The 19,990-nt window shown below is 35.4% G+C and overlaps 1 protein-coding gene across 5 annotated transcripts in view; it reads right to left on the bottom strand.

Moving 5' to 3' along the window:
• Positions 1 to 8,000: 8,000 nt before the first annotated feature.
• The window catches only part of LOC136040555 (uncharacterized), a 48,266-nt gene continuing 36,276 nt past the window's right edge, over positions 8,001 to 19,990 (bottom strand). For 2 of the 5 annotated variants that reach the window (XM_065724768.1, XM_065724770.1), the window contains exons 2-4: positions 14,797 to 15,063; positions 12,061 to 12,209; positions 8,001 to 8,389 (exon numbers count right to left, since the gene is read on the bottom strand). In XM_065724768.1, the coding sequence (XP_065580840.1) occupies positions 8,200 to 8,389; positions 12,061 to 12,209; positions 14,797 to 15,063 (606 nt within the window). In that variant the 3' untranslated portion in view covers positions 8,001 to 8,199. Of the gene's footprint in view, positions 8,390 to 12,060; positions 12,210 to 14,796; positions 15,075 to 19,990 lie in introns of all 5 variants that reach the window. The other 3 variants (XM_065724767.1, XM_065724766.1, XM_065724769.1) reach the window with 3 other exon arrangements.

The following is a 19,990-nucleotide window of genomic DNA, read 5'->3' as shown; positions in this document are numbered from 1 at the left end:
GCCACATGTGAAATTGAGCCGGCGAAGAGAAAATAAGACACATGAAAAGAGTTTCGTATACGAATTCTGAGAAATTCTAAAGTTTAAAATTTCCATCAAAAGTTTACTTGGTTGAAATCCCCCCCCCCCCAAAGCGAAAAGTCTCCTCCGTGAGAAGTGCCTTTGTACTTCCCAATAACATATACTATGCAAATAATACTATGGGCAAATTTCACAGCTTACAGGCCTTTCCCCAAGGACTTGCGGGGGAGGGTCACATTATTCCCAAACGCATAGTTATCGGACTTCTCCATTATGCTGAACAAAATTGCAACCTCAAAATTTTGATCTGATTACTTTGGAGAAAAAATGCACGTGGGAAGGGGGCTAGTTGCCCTTCCATCTTTTTCGTCGCTTAAAATTGGCGACAGATCTTTTAATTTTGCATAGAATCAGCATTCTTCTGATATTCAAGGACTGTTGGTTTGATCACCACTGGAAAAAACAAACAACAAAATACAAGAAAAATATATCAATAATCTTTGTTCTGGTAAAACATACCAAATTCCCTACTTTGGCGCATGAGAGCTTGAAAACTATACAGTGGGAATCTCCAATACGCTGAATCTGGTGGCGCGACTTTCAAAAGGATTCTTTGACTTTTTTGGGGTGTTTGCCCCTTTTTAGAAAATCAGGCAAATATTCTCAGGTTCATAACTTTAGATGGGACAAACAAAACTTTCTAAATCTTATATATTTGGAATTGACATAAAAAGTCGATTCCTTTTATATATCTATGTAGATCGAAATTTCAATTTTTAGCGTTTCGGTTACGTCTGAGCCGAGTCGTTTCAAGTTTGAACAGTAACGAACAGTTTGAACATTTCGTTACCACGAACAGCTTGATACCAAATCAATATATTAATTTTTCTGTGATATATACGATAATAACGTTGATGCGGTCGGAGTGGGTAATGACATTAGTAGCTGTATTTATATTGAATTAGGTGTCAAGCCAGGTTGCGTTGTATGTATGGTGACAAGCCCAGTATTTGTGTCCATCCTTTTGATGGACTCTGTCTTAAGGAGTATATCAAAGGCCTACGTAGTATCAGAGCACCGCCTAAGTAAAGAGCAAACCGGGCACAGTGCATTATTAATTTTTTTCTTTTCTTTTCTTTTCTAAAAGGTACTTCGTATGGAAGGAGTTGCCGAAGAAGCTTCGGAACAAACTCAATCGATTTTTAATTGAAAATTCTATGCCCTTTTAAGAGTCAAAATTGATTGGAGGGTTAGCAGCCTCGTCTCACTTACCTATTTCGCCGAGGGACATCCAATCAAAATTTTCAGATTTTTCTGAAAATTTTAAAAATTTTCATTTTTCATTGAAAAATTTTCATTGAAAAATTTCAAAATTTTCAAAACTTTTTCAATATTTTCATTCTGGTTAAATATTATAGCGAGTATCAAATACCTTTTGAAAATAATAGTACATTCAATAACGGGACTCAAGTAAATCAAAGTATGTTTTGTTCACCCTCTAGTCTTCAATTGTTAATAGGATAATCAATGGACCAATGAGATTAGCCTTCCTATCATAGCAAAAGTCCTATGTTAATTCGTCGCAAGCCATTACATCTAGTTAAAAGACGCGTGCATTGCATCATCTTGCAAATGATGACGTATTTTGTTAAAAAATACATTTTATCACATAATTTTCCATTTTTACTTGCAAAAAGCATTACACACATTAATTTTCTTTCAAACGAGCCCATAAATATTTCTGTTTAATTTTTTGTTAGTGCCCCACTAGCAGCGAGGAAAAAGTTTCAAGAAGGAGACGCATAAATGCTTCCATTGAGTCAATGAGATTTTCCTTGTTGCTCAAGAGGGGGGCTGTAGATTTCCTAAATGAAGCTTTTGGCTATGGTAATTTCAATGGTATAGTTTCCTTTTCGAACTAACACAATGTTCATGAGGTTTCAGGCAGCTTCTAAATTTATATCAATCTCTTTTCAGAAAAACTGTTACTGCTAAGAGTTGTCGAAGAAATGCTTACCGTGCCTGAAACAACTTGAAATGGCAATTCTTTGACACTTGGCAGGTTTTTTCAAAGCGCATTTTCTATTTTTAGTTACTATGGGCTAAACTCCTTCTTTACTAGGCTTTGGCGTTTGCTGCAACCATGATGAATACCAAATTGTAGCAGCCTTTTAAAATGGCTTTTTCCCTTCCATTCACCAAATTGGCCCAAGGTAGGATATGCAGCTATTTTAATCCAGAGGTGAGGGTCAAAATAACAAAGATTAAGTCTCAATCTAAGAAATATTTCCATCAAAATTATTTTAAGCTTTTTCAAGAGACATGTCAAGAGACATGTCTTTAGGTGGAAAATTACTTAGTAATATGATACTTATTAGACTGAGCGATGCTGCAAGCAAAGTGATAAGAGAAGAACAGTTCCGTTTTAGAAAGGGTAGAGGATCGGTCAACCAAATTTTCACTCTTAGCTTTATAATTGAGAAGTGCCTGAGTTATCAAACACCTTTGATCTTCAGTTTTAAACATTGTGAGCAAGCATCTGTTGATAAAAGAGTTTTAGCGAAGCTATTATCCTTGTATGCTATACTATACAAATGGATTAAAGTGATTAGTGCTATTTAAGAGACTAAGACTGCTGCAGTTAAGGTTTGAAATGAGGTTAGCAGCTGGTTTTGTACTAAATCAGGAGTTAAGCAGGGTTGTGTTGTATCCCCCTTTATATGGAAAATTTTCTGAAGGAGTTTGTCTGAAGGACCACAGAAAAGGCAATGGGAGAACATGAAATCAAATGGGAAAGAAAAATGTCCCTGGAATTAGATTAGGCTGATTATTTGAGCAGCCTAGATGAAAGTGTGAGGAAAATGAATCAACTTATAGAGGTTTTGCGAGTTCAAAGTGCTAGTATAGGTTTGAAAATCAACGTCAAGAAGGCTAAGTCACTTACACTAGGAATAAGTAAAGATGAAAAGGTGACGTTGGGCAACGAAAAGGTTGATAAGGTGGACAGTTTTACTTACCTTGGTAGAATTGTTAGTAAAGACGGTGGGAGCAATGAAGTTGTTAGGATGAGAATAGCCAAATCTTAGGACGATTTTAACAGTTGAAAAAAGTTTGGAAGAATAGGAAGACAAGTCTGCAAACCAAGATTTGAAAATTGGAAGCTACAGTGATGACAGTGGTCAAATATGGTTCTGAATCACTGGTGAACCGAATAGCAGATGATGGTTTGCTAGATGTCTTCCAGAGAAATTGCCAATGGATTGTTCTAGGTAACCTGCTGAATGTTTGTATTTCAAACGGTACGAAAAGTGTGGTTCAAAAAGTGCGGTTCAATCTCACTTTCTAGGGCTATAATGAGAGAAAGGTTGGGATGGCTTGGGTACGTTCTACGGATAAAGGATGACGTATTACCGAGGACTGCCATTTTCGGCCAACCGTCAGGGGCTAAGTGGAAAACAAGTCGTCGGTGCTTGAGGTGGGAGGTTGTCATAAAGAAATATTTAAGGAAAATGAGAATTTCCGGGGAGGGTTTAAAGATGCAGGCCTTGAATAGATTAGAATGGAGGAAGAGCGTTCGTAGCTGTATTGGCCTCAGGTGACTTGGTGCTGTGATGAGTTGTTAGTAGTTGTAGTAGTAGTAGTGTCATGGAAGCAGTCTTCACAAGTACAATTACAATCCAATAGAATATAATGAAAAAAGTTCTTCAATTAATAGCATTAGAAGGAATAAGTAAAAAGAGGGTCACCTCCAACCACAGCTATATAAAATAATTTTTTCTACAACAAAATGATACAAACTCAGTTATTTCAGAGCATATTGGAATAAGTACTGTTTACCACATCTCCCAGAAACATTTGTGATGCCACTACTCTAGAGAACGATCCCTGAAGGTCTTGAGCCAATTAAGCATCCAATGCCAAATATTCCACAATTTTTACTACAAAACGTGTCTAAGCAATTAGTAATTCATAGAATTTACAGGGCTGTTGGTAGATCCCTTGACCATCATTACAAAATAAGTGTCCAAGTTTTGGTTACGTCTTGGGGTCTAAAGGGGGGCTGTGTAGCAAAAAAGTGTACGTAAGGTGGTGACTGGCCTCCATTTACTTTCGAACCTTAAAACTACGCTAGAGCTTTCAATTTATAGTTGTTTGAAAGTTCACCCATTGGACCCCCCTCCCCTTCCAAGCAGAAAATCTTCCCGATGGAAGGCAATATATGTTTGAACTAATTAAGAGAATTAAGTATTAGCGTATTAGAAGCTCATACGGTTGCAAGTGTCACCTCCCCCTCCCAGAATAGAAGAAACCCTATTTTGCGCTTCAATAATATAAATATAAGGACTTTACTAATGATTTCCTCTCCAAACTGCAACCCTTATCGTCCTCCATGGAAATATTTGTTTGATTCATATAATATCTGACTTTTGTATCGAGACTGATTTTATCTTTCTTTCAAATCTAGTTTTATTCAAATTGTAGTGAACTGCGTACACCCATCCTACACTCTAATTACCTCTCATAAATTTTATTTTCTGTTTCAACTCGTTTTCTCATCTTTCTTTTATGTTCAGTTTTTATGTAGGTACTAGCGAAAATGCCTCCTTGAATCAAGAATGATACATCCACACATACCCCTGCTACAGTCGAACCATCTTTGTTAAATTTTATATTTTCCTTCGAACCTAATTTTCTCTTTCTTTCAATTCTAATTTTTAAACACATACTAATTAAAATGGTCCTAACAACACGCGCGATAGATCAGCGAACACCCCTGCTAAAACCTAATCATCGCCTAGTTAATTTTTAGTTTCTTTCCAGACTAATTTAATCTTTCTTTTGAGTTTGATTTTTAATTAAATATTAATGAAAGGGTATCCTAACAACATGCCCGGGAAATCTATACACACTCCTGCTACAATCTAGTAGCCTTATATTCACTTTATACTTTCTTTTGACCCAAATTTTATTTCCCAGTTCTGACTTTAAAGTTTTCAAACTTTCATTTTCTTTTCAATAATCCAGTAATTAAAAATAGGTTGCCTCACATGCTGGACAAAAGCTAAGAAAATTGTGTTTTTTTGGCAAAAATACTTAAATTTTAATTTAAATTTCTTTCAACAAAAGTTGAAAGTAATAAAAAATGGTAAATGGTAAAAATTGAAAATAAAAACAATACGAAATGAACAGAAAATACATGATTTTGCTAGACAAAACTTTAAATTTGTGATTTCACTTTAAGAATTTTAAATTTTGCTTTTGCAGACAAAATATTGAAAAGTATTGTGACAAAATGTAAAAATCTGTAAATTTCCTCTACAAAAATTGAAAATAAGTGAAATATTTACTACGAAAATGGAAAATCATAACAGCATAACAAAAGTAATTTAAAATAAGCGAAATCTTTTAGAAAAGGAAAAAAAGAAATAAACCCCCAAAATGAAAATTCATTCGTTAAAAATTTAAACTTTTGAAAAAAGTTATTTTTCTTCATCTTGAACAGTAGCCTATTCAGTTCATAAATATATAGTTATTTCGAGACATTGTAAAATAAAAAATTGTTTCGATACAAAAATTGTATCGAAAAATAATTGAAATCATAACGGAGTAATGCAAGTAAGTATTTTTTTCTTTTAAATAAAGGCTTGCAGAATATTATCATATAAAAAAATTGAATAATTTGAGTCCGTTCCAAAAAAAATAATCTATCATATTTTATCTTGAGATGGGACTTATTTCATATCGGGGTCATGCATGAAATTTTTTACATGGCTTCACTTACAAGCTCGTCTCACATTTAATCATTGCTATTATTCTGTTCAATGATGGTATCTAATGGTAAACTATCAATGATACTATTAACGTACACAGATGTTTTACATCCTATTGAATTTATTCAATGTCCTTTGTGGAATTAGTGATCTCCTTGCTTTTATCCTCAATGGTATTCATAATCTTGTGAGCATTATCATCCCATTCGAGGACTATCCGATTTCCCCTTGGCATTTTTGCTGTGACAATAGGCACTCTGGCTATGACTCTGCTATGACAATAGACAATGACAATTGGCTTCATTTCATTGCCACTGGGACATTCAATTTCCGAAAGAGTAGAAGCACTCATATTTTTCTATGAATCAACCATCCTTATTCACAACATTATCATTCTGAACTCTATTATAAGTACATGTAACGTCATTTTAAGACATAAAAAAGATTTTAAAAAGGAAAAAAAAACAGGAAGTCCCCCAACCAAAAGAACTAAGATAAAAAATATAAGTTAAAACTTGTTTATTATTAATAGGAAAATACATATACAGATAAAACATTTGTTACTTATCACCATTCATCAGCCACTTAGGGCGGTCCCAATTTATACTATAAGTTTCGTTCTTCCTCTTAGAATGTCTTCTGCCCATATCCCGAGACGGAATGTCTCTTGGAATCCATAAACTACAGAATCGTATCTTGTCCTCAGGGTTTTGTATCCAATACAGAAATTTGGGATACTCAAAGTGTTCCAAACTGATATGCCGTATATTTGGCTGGCACTTTCCAATTAAAAACTTATCCGTAGGCACATTTTCCTAAGTAAACAACGCTTCAACTCAATACAAACCTATTTATTTTTCTTCATCTTGAATAGTATTCAGTTCCTTTTCACCTTCATAGAATTGGGAGGAGATCATCCGATTGTAAATCCCTTTATGATTCAATCATCTTAAAAAACTACTCTATAAGTCTGTATTGTAGACATGTATATTATAATACACATGCCAGTGATAGCATTACAATTCAGCGAAGTCCATACTGAGTAATAAAAACGCACACTCAAGAATTACACCACACGAAGACTTCCTTACGCCAATATATTCACAATCAAAACACCAAGCATCTTGAAAACCTATTGAGTTCACTTCGTTTAATGATAATAACTTGCGCCAATCTAAGTTAAAAAAATTCCTTAGGTCAGCAAACTGGGTTTCAAAAATATCTAAGTTCCAAAAAACTTCTATGCTAAAAAAATTCTAAGTTCAAAAAATTCGAAGTTCTATAGAAAATTCAAATTGAAATAGAAATTCGAAGTTCCAAAGAAATTCCCAGTGCGAAACAATTCCAAGTTCAAAAACAAAATAAAAAAATCAAATACCAATAATCAATAGTCGATAATCAATAATCGATAATCAGTAATCAATAATCAATGACCAATAATTGACATCGATAATCAATAATAAATAACCAATAGTCAGTAATCAATAACCAATAATAAATAATCAATCTCGATAATAAATAATCATTAATAAAAATAAAAGATTTCAAATGTTTGAGAATAGCTAGATGGGTGGGCTGATTGTAAAACTAAAAATGATATACAAACAGTTCGGTAACTAAAGGGGTTTTAAACGTCTTGATAGGCTAAAATTATGCGCAAAGCAGTCCTCGTATACTCTGCATACAACAAAAACTATATAGACTACGAACCTCTTGTATATTACAGTCCTCGTCAAAATTCCTTTTAGACCTGTTGCTTAATTAAACTATCTTTATTAATTGATAATAATTTCGATAGCCGGAAGCTGATATAATGCTTTGTGAGTCGTAGGAATGGTATATTTTGCACCTGTGTTCGTTGAAGGGATCCTGGGGATACTGTGCACTTGTATCTGTGTAAGGGATACTACTCACCAGATCAGAGTGAACGGCTATTAGAGCTTTCAACAATTTAGCTAAAGTACTCCATCCAAGATATGAAATGGCGTGTTGCAGTTACTAATATCCTTTATCAAGAAACATGTCCCTCCTCTTGAGTATTATCGACTAACTGCAAAAGTAGCATACAACCAACACACTGCTTCTACCTTATAGAATAAAAACAAACAGTTCTGAAAAAAAAACTTTGTGATAATTATAATTAGTTATAACTAAAGTAATGATGACAGTTAAGGAAATCAGAAAATGAGGAAATTACCCAAAAATTAAATTAGAAATGAAAAATTAGATTAAAGAGAATGCTTGTATTGAAGAAAACATCTAAAATATGACAAAATCACACTTAAAAATGCAATAATACACTTGATTTTTCTCAAGACCACGGTAATTTTGATTTTGGGTCTTGCGTTACTGACTTCTGAAAGAAAACACTTGAATAAAGTTTTATGGAATAAACCATCGGATTGACTTACTCAAGATTATACTTTTGCTTAAAGAAATTAAAACATTTATCAATCTCCGTGTAAGAAGTGTCTAGAATAGAGGAAACAATCTCTTCTTCTGCCTCCCTGGTTGTATCTTGTATACAATTCTCTTCCTCCCCAAAAGCAACTTCGTGCGAAACGTCTGTAAAAGTTCTTGGACGTGAACTAGTTTTGCTAAAAATAAAAATAAAGCTAGGATGCAAAGTTTGTAATATGTGTCTGTTTTCGAACTATACACAGGTAAACTGACGAATAAAAATATAAGCGATACAAACTGCATTTTTTTATCCAAAAATGATCAGCTTCAATGATTTTAACCACCAAATCTGAAATTAAAACTGAAATTAAAGCAAGTACAGGGCTGCTGCTTCATTTATTATAAGTGAAGTGCCAGAAGGCACTTCTGGCACTCTGGTGCCAGAAGAGTTATATACTATGCCAGCAAGGAAGTGCTGTCTTCAAAACTGGCTTCTTATGTTTCTAAACTTACACGAAAGGGTTGTACCAGCCTCCATGTTTGCTGGGCGATCAGTTCTCACTGAAGATGATTTATTCATTTCTAGTTAAAAGTAAGAAAATCTATGGGGGAGGAAAGAGTTGTATAAAGTGTAAGGGACCAATATGAAAAGTATCAATTCCAAGGTATAAAAAGTGTAAATTGCAATCACTATTTTCTTTGTTCACCACGTAGAATATCACGTACTAACTACCGAAGTAACTCAAAATCAAGAAGTCACCTTTAATTAACAGCATATAAAAACTGTGTTCAGGAAGAAATTATGAGTGGATAAATACCACAAAACTATGTGGCTCTGTCATCTCAAGAGATTAGATATGTACGATGTTGAAGGTAGTTAAAAAAGAAAACCTTGATTTAGTAAAAAAAATGGGATTTTTCGCACAAAATTAACCATTAGATCAGAGTAAATGACCATTAGATCTTTCCTAAATTTACCAAAAGTATCATTTCCAAGGTATAAAAACAGTATACTGCGTTTCTTACTATCTTTTACTCGTCAACTGGAATACCACATGCCAACTTCAGAAATAGCACAAAATCAAGATGTCGCCACCGGCAAAGAAAAACTACATAAAAACTACAGAAGGTATATAGCAAAACCACGTAGCTCTGACAACCCGATAGACTATTAATATACGATATTAGAGGCAGTTTAAAGACAAAACATTACTTTGATAAAAGAAAAAAATTCAGGAAGTTTAGCAAAAAGCAGCCCATCAGATCAGAGTGAAGAGCCAGAAGACAACTTCTTATGGCACGTAGCAGTTACTAATATCCTTTATCAAGCCAAATGTCACTTCTTTTGAGTGACTTCCACTAATGACAAAAGAAGCACACAATCAACACACCGCATCTACCTGATGGAATAAAAAAATAATGGTTCTGAACAAAATTATTATAGAATGTGTATGTCATAAAAGTAATTCCGATAATCTATAGGAATTCTAGAAAAAAAGTCACAGTAGATCATAGCAAAGGACTGACAGATTTTTCCACAAACAAAACAAAAATCTTGCTGTTGCAAACACAAGATTTTCCTACAAGACAAGTTGTACCAGTCTCTATGTTTGCTGGGGGTTCATTTCCCACTGATGATGATTTATTTATTCCAATTTTAAAAGTAATAAAGTCTAAGAAGAAGAAAAAGCTGTAAAGAGCGAGTGTAATCGAAAAATTTAGTCTGCGCTGAAAAACTGCATAGTTTTATTAGCGAGATGCATTCTAAATATTTAATCTTCCATTTTGGTCAACCCACCAGGACTTGAGGACTTACTAGAATAAAGGAGGGGGAGGAAAAAGTGGATAATAAGGACCTCATCGTCTTACCGACATCAGCGATAATCTGGCAGTGTGAATGGAAAGGATAACTGCAGAAACTGGAGGATTATCCCTACAAATTACCAGGGAGGGCTAATTATGAGAGTCGATGTTTGAGCAGCGAAAGAATCTCGAGATTTCTTCTAACTTATTTTGAATCTTAGGAATAGTGAGGATGAGTTATTCTTAAGAACTAGAGACGTGGCTGAAGCAAATTTTCACGTCATTTGGGAAAACCTCAAGTGCGCGTGACTTAGCTGATACTCAGGTTGAAACTAGTTCTCCTTTGAGGTGTAATCCTTCCCAACTGCCAGGTCTGGGAGATTCCTTTCCACTTTATGAGTGGAAAAATGTTGGTCTCACGCCTGCAGTAAGTAGCCGTTTACCTTATATTCACCCTAAGTTCTTATATGTAACTGACCCTTATTAGGCTATCCTTTAGATGACAAAACATCAGTGGCTAATACTTGCCATAGTTGATAGCAGTTGGCATTTTAATTTTAAACCCTGCCATCTGGAATAATTTCATTCTTGTTGAGATTCATAGTTGCTGTCACTGATAAAGGCAAAGAGACCAGTGGATACAAGCCTTTTAGCCGCCAAAGGGCGTTTTATACATCTGAACCCATATAGTTGTTTTTCTCGATTGAAAAAATAGAGAGTACGAGGAAATTTGAAAAGCCACAATAATAAAGCTGCTTCTGTGATAATTGTTCCTCAGCAGGGTAGAGGCTCTCCCTGGCATCCCTAATAGCCATGTTCGGAAGACACCAGGGAGAAGTTGAAGGAAAGAAAGAAACGGTGCAAAAGCAAAAGGAGAACATAACTTTTTTTTATTCTGTAGAGGCTTGATCTGGTGAATAAATGACTTACGAGGAAATTTTGGCTGTTTTTCCGTAAACTATCACTTACAACACTGGTGAATTAAGCCACGTCGCTACGTGAGGTCAATTATTACTACTATGTGGCGAACACTATATGAGGTGACTTTCTACAAACAGAATTACCAATTACCATTTTCTTTTAATTTGTACGGTTTCATTTAGCTTTCAAGTCAGCTATCAAGTCATCTCTATTCATTCTAGTCATTAATTAAAGCACAAGTTCCTTCGTATGCGTGTCTATGGACATTTTTACCACAGAAAGGTCAGGAATTAACTGTTTTCTGTTTGTATGACAGTTTTAGATTTTACAGATACAAACTCTTGAGACTTGGTATTTTCTATTAGGGAGGATTCCTAGGATTCCATATCGGAGACACGGAGCGGTATTTTCTTCTAGATTATCATTCATTCGATTATACATAAATTAACTCCCTTTCCTTTAATATGGGAGTCGATTGTGGCCTTTTCACCTCAATACTTGGTTTCTAACAAGCGCTAGACTTCCAACACTCAGTAACAATATAAAAGGTATAGAAAAGACTGAAAGCATAAGATAGGGTAACTAGAGCAATTGGTATGAAAGCATAATTAATAATCTAAGTCTGATGAATTGAGGGAACTCATATGTTTTAACAACGTAGTCGGTGGTAGCTCGTCAGCCACCTCTGAAGTTATATTTGTGCCACTCCAAATGATCTGTCATGAGATGGTGAGAAAAGTTTGTAATGAATACAGAAAATAAGGCAATCCCAATGTCCTGTCCTACTGTGTTACTTTTCCAATCTATGTTACTGACGGAGCATAAATTCGATATGGGACTTTTCATCGTTTTCCTTGGAGTTAACAATTTACTTGGTAAAGTAATAGCAATGCAAATTTTGACCAGCTCTGGATATATTTAGCATGGAAAGTGGAAATTTATTCGAAAAGATCTCCAAAAATATATACATAAAATAATATTGCTTATAGTCTACTTCCTCCCAAGAAATGCTTACCAGCCCCACCCTAGAACAATAAAAGTGTATTGGTAAGGAAAAAACTAATATGATAAAACATAGATCTTTATTTATTTGCTAACCAAATTTTAGATCGTGCTAATTAAAAGATAAATAGTTCAATCTTACCATTGTAAGTTCCACAGCTTGCACTCTTTTCTGCTTGGCAAACCATCCGGGAAAGGGGGTTCATAGTCAGTTTCGTCGCATCCTTCATCGGCATCTTTGGCATCAAAACGTAATTTCTGCGATGAAAGTAAGCTAAAGAATTCAGAACCCTCAAAAACAATTTTGAGTTGAATATAAGCTTTAACTTCAACAATATTCAGCTGACCAAAGTCAATTTATTCTCTAGGTTTTCTTTGCAATTGAATTTGGGAAGACACTTCAAAGCATGATTTAATAAGGGAGTTAGCGACAATTTTCTAGGGCTGGCTTCAGATTTTGAATTTACTTTTTAATATTTAGATTGTTCATGAAAAATTGCCACAAACAAGTGTAGTGCTACTGCTCCCTTGCAAGTTACTCAAAATCTATTTTTTGTCGTTTTTGAGTTATTATTTGTCGTAACAACCACAACAGTAAAACAAAAATCACAATGCCAATCACGGTTTCATGGGCAACGCAATAGCGCTACCTAAGTAAACAACGATAAATGATAATAATGTATCATTATATTTATTTTAGACCAGGGTCCTTCGTATATAAGCAATTGTCGTAGAAGCTTTAAAAAGGGTTCAATCAATTGGAAATTGAGAGGGCTATTGCGCTTTTTAATTTTTAAGGTGGTCAGAGGGAAAATATCATCCCCATGCCCATTATTAGCCCAAACACATCCAATTAAATTTGGAGATAGCCATTTTGTACACCGTAGTTGAAAAATCCGGAAATCGTATATTTGAGGATAACAATCCGCCCCTTGACCTCAGGGCAAGGGTTTTAATTTATGCCCTTGGTGCATATATTGTTCTAACGGAAAGGGTGGTCATATAAACTTTGGAGGGGGGGGGGCTCATTGAATCAGAAGTCCTAGTCCCTTTTTAAGAGTCAAAGTGATTTGAAGGACAGCTATCCCTCCAGACTTCGTTTATTTTTTGGAAATACATCCAATAAAAATTTTGAGGCGGCCATTTTATTCAAAATAGTTTAAAGATCATATAAAAAAAGCCTTTAGGGTTGACATGAACCACCAGTATGGGAGCAAGGGTTGTAAGTTATGTTCCAAGGACATTTAAGGTTTTTATGGAAGAAATGTTTGTTTAAACCTTAGAGGAGGTTCATCTGGTTGGAAATTGGAAGGTCTAGTTTCATTTTAAGACTCAAAAGTGGTAGAGGGAAACTAGCCCCCCCCCCCCCCTGATTACCCCTCTTTTAACAAAACACACCAGATTGAAATTGTGAGGCAGCCATTTTGTCCAAAATAGTCTAAATAACATACAACAATGCCTTCAAGGTTGCCAAAGCCCCCCAGAACCCTTGAGCAAGGGTTGTTAATTATGCCCTAGGGGCATCTAGGGTTTTTTATGGAATTGGTGGTCACACATCTTCAGATGAGGCTCATTTAATTTGAAATTGGAAGTTATGGTGCCTTCATTAAGAGTTCTACTTCCCCTCTAAGATTCAAAAGTGAAAGAGGGCAACTAGCCCCCCTCCCTCCTATGACTACACCTATTTTCACAAAACTCGTCTGATTGAAATTGTGAGATAGCAATTTTGTTCAAAATAGTCCAAAAAACATATAACAATGCCCACAGGGTTGAAAATCCCCCAGAGCCCTGGAGCAAGGGTTGTATTATGCCTTTGGGGCATATACATTTTTTATGGAATGGGTGATCGTATAAACCTCAGATGGGGCTCTTATGATTTGAAAATGGAAGTTATAGTGGCCTTTTCAAGAGTCAACGTGATTTGAGAGCAATCAGCTCCCCCTTAAGCCCATCCTTTCCCAAAACAAACATCCAAATAAAGTTTTAGACATTTATTTTTGTCAGCATTGTTGAAAGATTCAGCAATTACGCTTTTTGGGAAGTCAATACTCCATCCGAGGCCTCAGGGAAACAGCAGTAAGCTATGAAATTTGTTCATTGTTCACATAGAGTATGTTGTATTGAGAAAAAGTATGCATGTTTGACTTCTACTTTCCCAAAACACAAAATGCATCAAAGGGAGTCTTTCAGGAAATGTTGATGGGAGTGCTGAACTAAATAAAAACATATTATTTGTATATGGGTTGTCAAAAGGGTGTAACTCGGGAATGACTGAATATATTGATTTTTAACTTTTAGGAAATAATAAGGGAGATGATCAATTGACCAAAAGGCAGTATTAGCACGCTACTACTAATACAGCTACCACTTTTTTACTGCTATCTCAACTATTAATACTTCTACCACTAACATCCCTTCTTCTGTAACGAGTACTACTAAAGATGAGGAAACTGAAATAGACATCTGAGAAAACGTTTAGGGGAAAGTTTAACTAAATCAAAACATACTATGTGCATATAGATTGTTGATCAGCAAATCAGCAAATTTGGCTTATCAGCAAATTTTTGGAACAGGTTACCGTATCAAAAGGTAACTTCAGGGGCACCATGATTGGGATGTTCGGTTGACCAATTGGCAAAATGTGACGCCACTGCTTGAGTGAATCTAAAGGACTCTATTTCTTGAAAAAAGTTTTGGGCTAGAGAAATTTCGATTTTCGCTGTTTGGGAGTTGGATCTCTTTCCCCTGAAATTTTTCTTTATTCATTTTTAACTTAAGTTAAATAAAAGTAGGATATAATGTATCCAGAAATAAGATTTAAGCGAATCCGAATCGGAGACATGAGAAATGAGATATCAAAACTGCACCATTTACAAACCCTCTTATGAAATAGAAAATCTTCAACTTCATTATTATCGTGAGTCATATAGCTAGGAATACTATGGGGTGACGACGTCATGGGGAAATATCTCTTCCTCCGATATTTTTTTAGATCATTAATATCTAGCTTCTTTAACCAAACTGATGGTTTCCAATGGGGGCACCATTTTTCTGCTTCTTCAATCGTCAGGCTCAGAGGTTGAATGGCAACAACTGGCTGCATTTTACTTGACGTTTTGAGTTTTATCTGATTCCTTGTGAGTACCTGAAAAAAAGCTTTAATTCCAAATTGTATCTGTTATTTCAAAATTCTCTCGATAATATAGCAGAGGTTCGCCGGTGTTATGTGTAGAACGCTTCATAAATACTGGTTGATTTGTCTTCAAGTTAAAGGAAATAAACAAGAAAAAGCCAAAAGGCCGTAAAAGGCCCTTTTCAAAAAAAAAAATATTTCAGAAAAAAAAATATTACGATATCTTCCCCCCAAACATAAAACTCTCAGTCTCTTTAAAACCCTTTCCTACGTCTCCCCGAATATATCTGAGAGTTTGAACTTGATCCCCGAGCTAAGAGATAGCCCAGGGTAGGGATGTTGGGTGTTTAAAAGTAAAAACCGTGTTGCAGCGGTAGCTAGCAACCTAGTAGGTGTTCTTTTACAAAGCAACAATAATAAATACCGGTTTTTCGTATTTTATTGTGTTTTGAATAATATTCTTTTATTGCCCACCTTTAAACTTGTATGTATATGTGGGTTACAGATGACTCAATACATATCAAACTGTTAGTTTCAGTTATTAAACTAGTTACTTTCTCTGACTGAGCAAGCTTATTTCTTAAAAGAAGAATCAGCTTCATGACCTGGACTGAAACTGGACCAACTTCATTCCAAGTAGCATTTTTGGTAAAGACAAACGTGACAGAGATAAAATAAAAGTTCTTAATATTAAAATACTAGCTGTTGGGGTGGCGCTTCGCGCCACCCCAACACCTAGTTGGTGGGGGCGCTTCGCGCCACCCAAGCCCTCCCGCGCGCGTAAGTCGTTACGCGCCATTGTAGTTGTGACCCTATGTCCCACCTGTGAATATATATATATATATATATATATATATATATATATATATATATATATATATATATGTGTTTTTAACTACTTATTTCTTAAAAGAAGAATCAGCTTCATGACCTGGACTGAAACTGGACCAACTTCATTCCAAGTAGCATTTTTGGTAAAGACAAACGTGACAGAGATAAAATAAAAGTTCTTAATATTAAAATACTAGCTGTTGGGGTGGCGCTTCGCGCCACCCCAACACCTAGTTGGTGGGGGCGCTTCGCGCCACCCAAGCCCTCCCGCGCGCGTAAGTCGTTACACGCCATTGTAGTTGTGTCCCTATGTCCCACCTGTGAATATATATATATATATATATATATATATATATATATATATATATATATATATATATATATATATATATATATATATATATATATATATATATATATATATATATATATATATATGTTTTTAACTACGTAAAACTTGCGAATATACAACATTCTTCGCTGTCCCATTGTCTGTGCATATAAATAGATTGTCAGAGTCACCGACTCTTGAACATGCAACATATAATGGTCCATGGGAAAACAATCCGTATTCAGATCTATACCTCATGATTCTAATGATTGCCCTTGAGCTTTGTTGATGGTGATTGCTAATCGACCATTCCCTGTGTCGCCGTCGTCATTTATACATCCCCCTGTACCCCCCGGCGTCCCTGTTGTAGTTGTGTCCCTGTGTCCCGGTCGTAATTTATATTTTCTGTGTCCCGGTCGTCATTTGTGTCCCGGTGTCCCAGTCTGTGATTTCTCTTTGAGTGTCCCGGGCGTCATTTATATTCCTTGTGTCCGGGTGTCCCGATCGTCATTTGTGTCCCGGTGTCCCGGTCTGTATATGCATTCGTTTTTGAATTGGTCTTTTTTATAGTTTTTAGTTTTTTACCTTTTTTTAGTTTTTTTAGTTATACCTCATGATTCTAATGATTGCCCTTGAGCTTTGTTGGTGGTGATTGCTAATGGAATATTCCCTGTGTCCTCTTCGTCATTTATATATCCCCCTGGGCCCAATGGCGTCCCCGTTGTAGTTGTGTCCCTGTCCCGGTCGTCATTTATATTCCCCGTGTCCCGGTCGTCATTTGTATCCCGGTGTCCCGACCTGTATATACGTTCGTTTTTGAAATGGTATATGATGAAATAAATTTTTGTATTTTTCCCCTTTTTTTCTTTTTAGTTTTTTTGGTTTTTACTTTTTTTTAGTTTTTTTGGTTTTTTAGTTTTTTTTCGTTTTAGTTTTTTTTTATTTTTATTTTTTTAGTTTTGTTTTTCTCCTTTATTTTTCATATTTTTCCTTTTTTTATTTTTTTATTTTTTAGTTTTTTTAGTTTTTTAGCTTTTTCATTTTTTTATTAGTCTTTAGTTTTTTTCTTTTTAGTTTTTTTTTTGTAATTTTTACCTTTTTTTAGTTTTTTTAGGTTTTTTTACTTGGCCTTTTTCAAAAAAAAAATATTTCAGAAAAAAAATATTACAATACCTTCCCCCCCAAACATAAAACTCTCAGTCTCTTTAAAACCCTTTCCTACGTCCCCCCGAATATATCTGAGAGTTTTAACTTGATCCCCGAGCTAAGAGATAGCCCAGGGTAGGGATGTTGGGTGTTCAAAAGTAAAAACCGTGTTGCGGCGGTAGCTAGCAACCTAGTAGGTGTTCTTTTACAAAGCAAAAATAATAAATACCGGTTTTTCGTATTTTATTGTGTTTTGAATAATATTCTTTTATTGCCCACCTTTAAACTTGTATGTATATGTGGGTTACAGATGACTCAATATATATCAAACTGTTAGTTTCAGTTATTAAACTAGTTACTTTCTCTGACTGAGCAAGCTTATCTCTTAAGAGAAGAATCAGCTTCATGACCTGGACTGAAACTGGACGAACTTCATTCCAATTAGCATTTTTGGTAAAGACAAACGTGACAGAGATAAAATAAAAGTTTTTATTATTAAAATACTAGCTGTTGGGGTGGCGCTTCGCGCCACCCCAACACCTAGCTGAGGGGGGCGCTTCGTGCCCCCCAATCCCCCCCACGCGCGTAAGTCGTTACGCGCAATGGTAGTTATGTCCTTATGTCCCACCTGTGAATATATATATATATATATATATATATATATATATATATATATATATATATATATATATATATATATATATATATGTATGTATATACTAGCTGTTGGGGTGGCGCTTCGCGCCCCCCAAGCCCCCCCGCGCGCGCTAGTCGTTACGCGCCATATTAGTTACGCGCCATTGTAGTTGTGTCCCTGTGTCCCACCTGTGAATATAGATAGATTTATATATGTGTTTCAAACTACGTAAAAATTGCGAATATACAACATTCTTGGCTTTTCCACTACTGGGAGCTTTCCGTTTCCAATTGCCAGCAATTGATCTGAAAATGTTTGACCAGAGTCATCGTTTTGCAATCGGACACGCATATTTGTAGTTAATTTTAATATTTTTACGTGTGCCCATAAATTAGAATTTTTCAGGCAAGCATTCATTTCGTCTGCAGGAGTTAAACTACGTAAAAATTGCGAATATACAACATTCTTGGCTTTCCCATTGTCTGTGCATATACAAAGCCGTATTTACTAATAATGACGTCATATGCAAACGCTCTTTTTACAAACAAACAAACATGCATACACACAACTCGTTTTTATATAGATATATAGATAGATAAATACAATACAAATTAACTGCGTAAAACTTGCGAATATACAACATTCTTCGCTGTCCAATTGTCGCTGCATATAAATAGATTGTCGGGTTTACCGACCCTCGAACATGCAACGTACAATTGTCCATGGGAAAAACAATCAGTATTAAGATCTATACCACATTTTTCTAATGATTGACCTTGAGCTTTGTTAATGGTGATTGCAAATGCTAATCGAATTGAGAATTACAATATTTTAAATTGAAAAGGCAGATCCGTTGGAATCATGGGAATGCAAGGAATAAGAACAGCCTCACCCTCAAAAGGCCCTGTCAAGATTGTGGCCTCTATTAGGTTTTCCATTGTTTTTTTTTACGGCAAGTCGCGTGCCATTGCAAAGCTTTGGTGGGTTGATATTTCTTAAAAGTATTATTGGTACGCCTATTTTTAGTTGTAGCAAGTGTGGTGGAAACCCTGAAAGATCTATGGAATTTAAAAATTCAGATGGATAATTAACCGCTTCATTTGGTTCCAAAACTGTGTCGACTGACTTGTAAAGGACTGCCTGGTCTCGAATCTTGGTCAAAACAATATTGTTGATTTTTGTGGACGTCTATATTTTTGGGTGCGAGAATCGCTCTTTCACTTAGCCATTTATTATTTTTTTAACTTTTTAGAATATTCGGAAAAACTTTTTCAATCAATTCATTTTTGGACGTCACTAAATTACAGAAATCAGCAGGTAGTTGTATAGGTCCTGAAATTGAGTCTACTGGGAGCTTTCTGTTTCCAATTGCCAGCAATTGATCTGAAAATGTTTGACCAGAGTCATCGTTTTGCAATCGGACACGCATATTTGTAGTTAATTTTAATATTTTTACGTGTGCCCATAAATTAGAATTTTTCAGGCAAGCATTCCTTTCGTCTGCAGGAGTTGATCTAGGTATTATAGGTAATGTTTGCTTGAAATCTCCCGCAAGCAATATTAATGTACTGCCAAAGGGTTTCGACTTCCCTCTCAAATCTTTCAAGCATTGATCCAGAGCCTCGAGCGATTTTTTGTGTGCCATTGTGCACTCATCCCAAATAATAAGTTTGCATTGCTGCAATACTTTACCCATCCCAGATGATTTGGAAATATTGCACGTGGGAGTTTCTGTAGAATGCAAATTCAGAGGCAATTTCAAAGCGGGACGAGCAGTTCTTCCACCAGGCAGCAATGTTGCGGCTATTCCGGACGACGCAATTGCCAACGCTATATCATTTTTTGATTGAATTGATGCCAGAATCAGTTTTATCACAAACGTTTTTTCAGTACCTCCTGGCGCATCCAAAAAGAAAATTTCTCCAACGTTGTTATCGACACAATGCATTATCGTATCATAAATGTCTTTTTGTTCCGACGTTAACTTGGAAATG

This window comes from Artemia franciscana, chromosome 21 (assembly GCF_032884065.1).
Source record: "Artemia franciscana chromosome 21, ASM3288406v1, whole genome shotgun sequence".
Taxonomy (NCBI): Eukaryota; Metazoa; Arthropoda; class Branchiopoda; order Anostraca; family Artemiidae; genus Artemia; species Artemia franciscana.
This window is presented reverse-complemented; position numbering and strand designations above follow the sequence as displayed.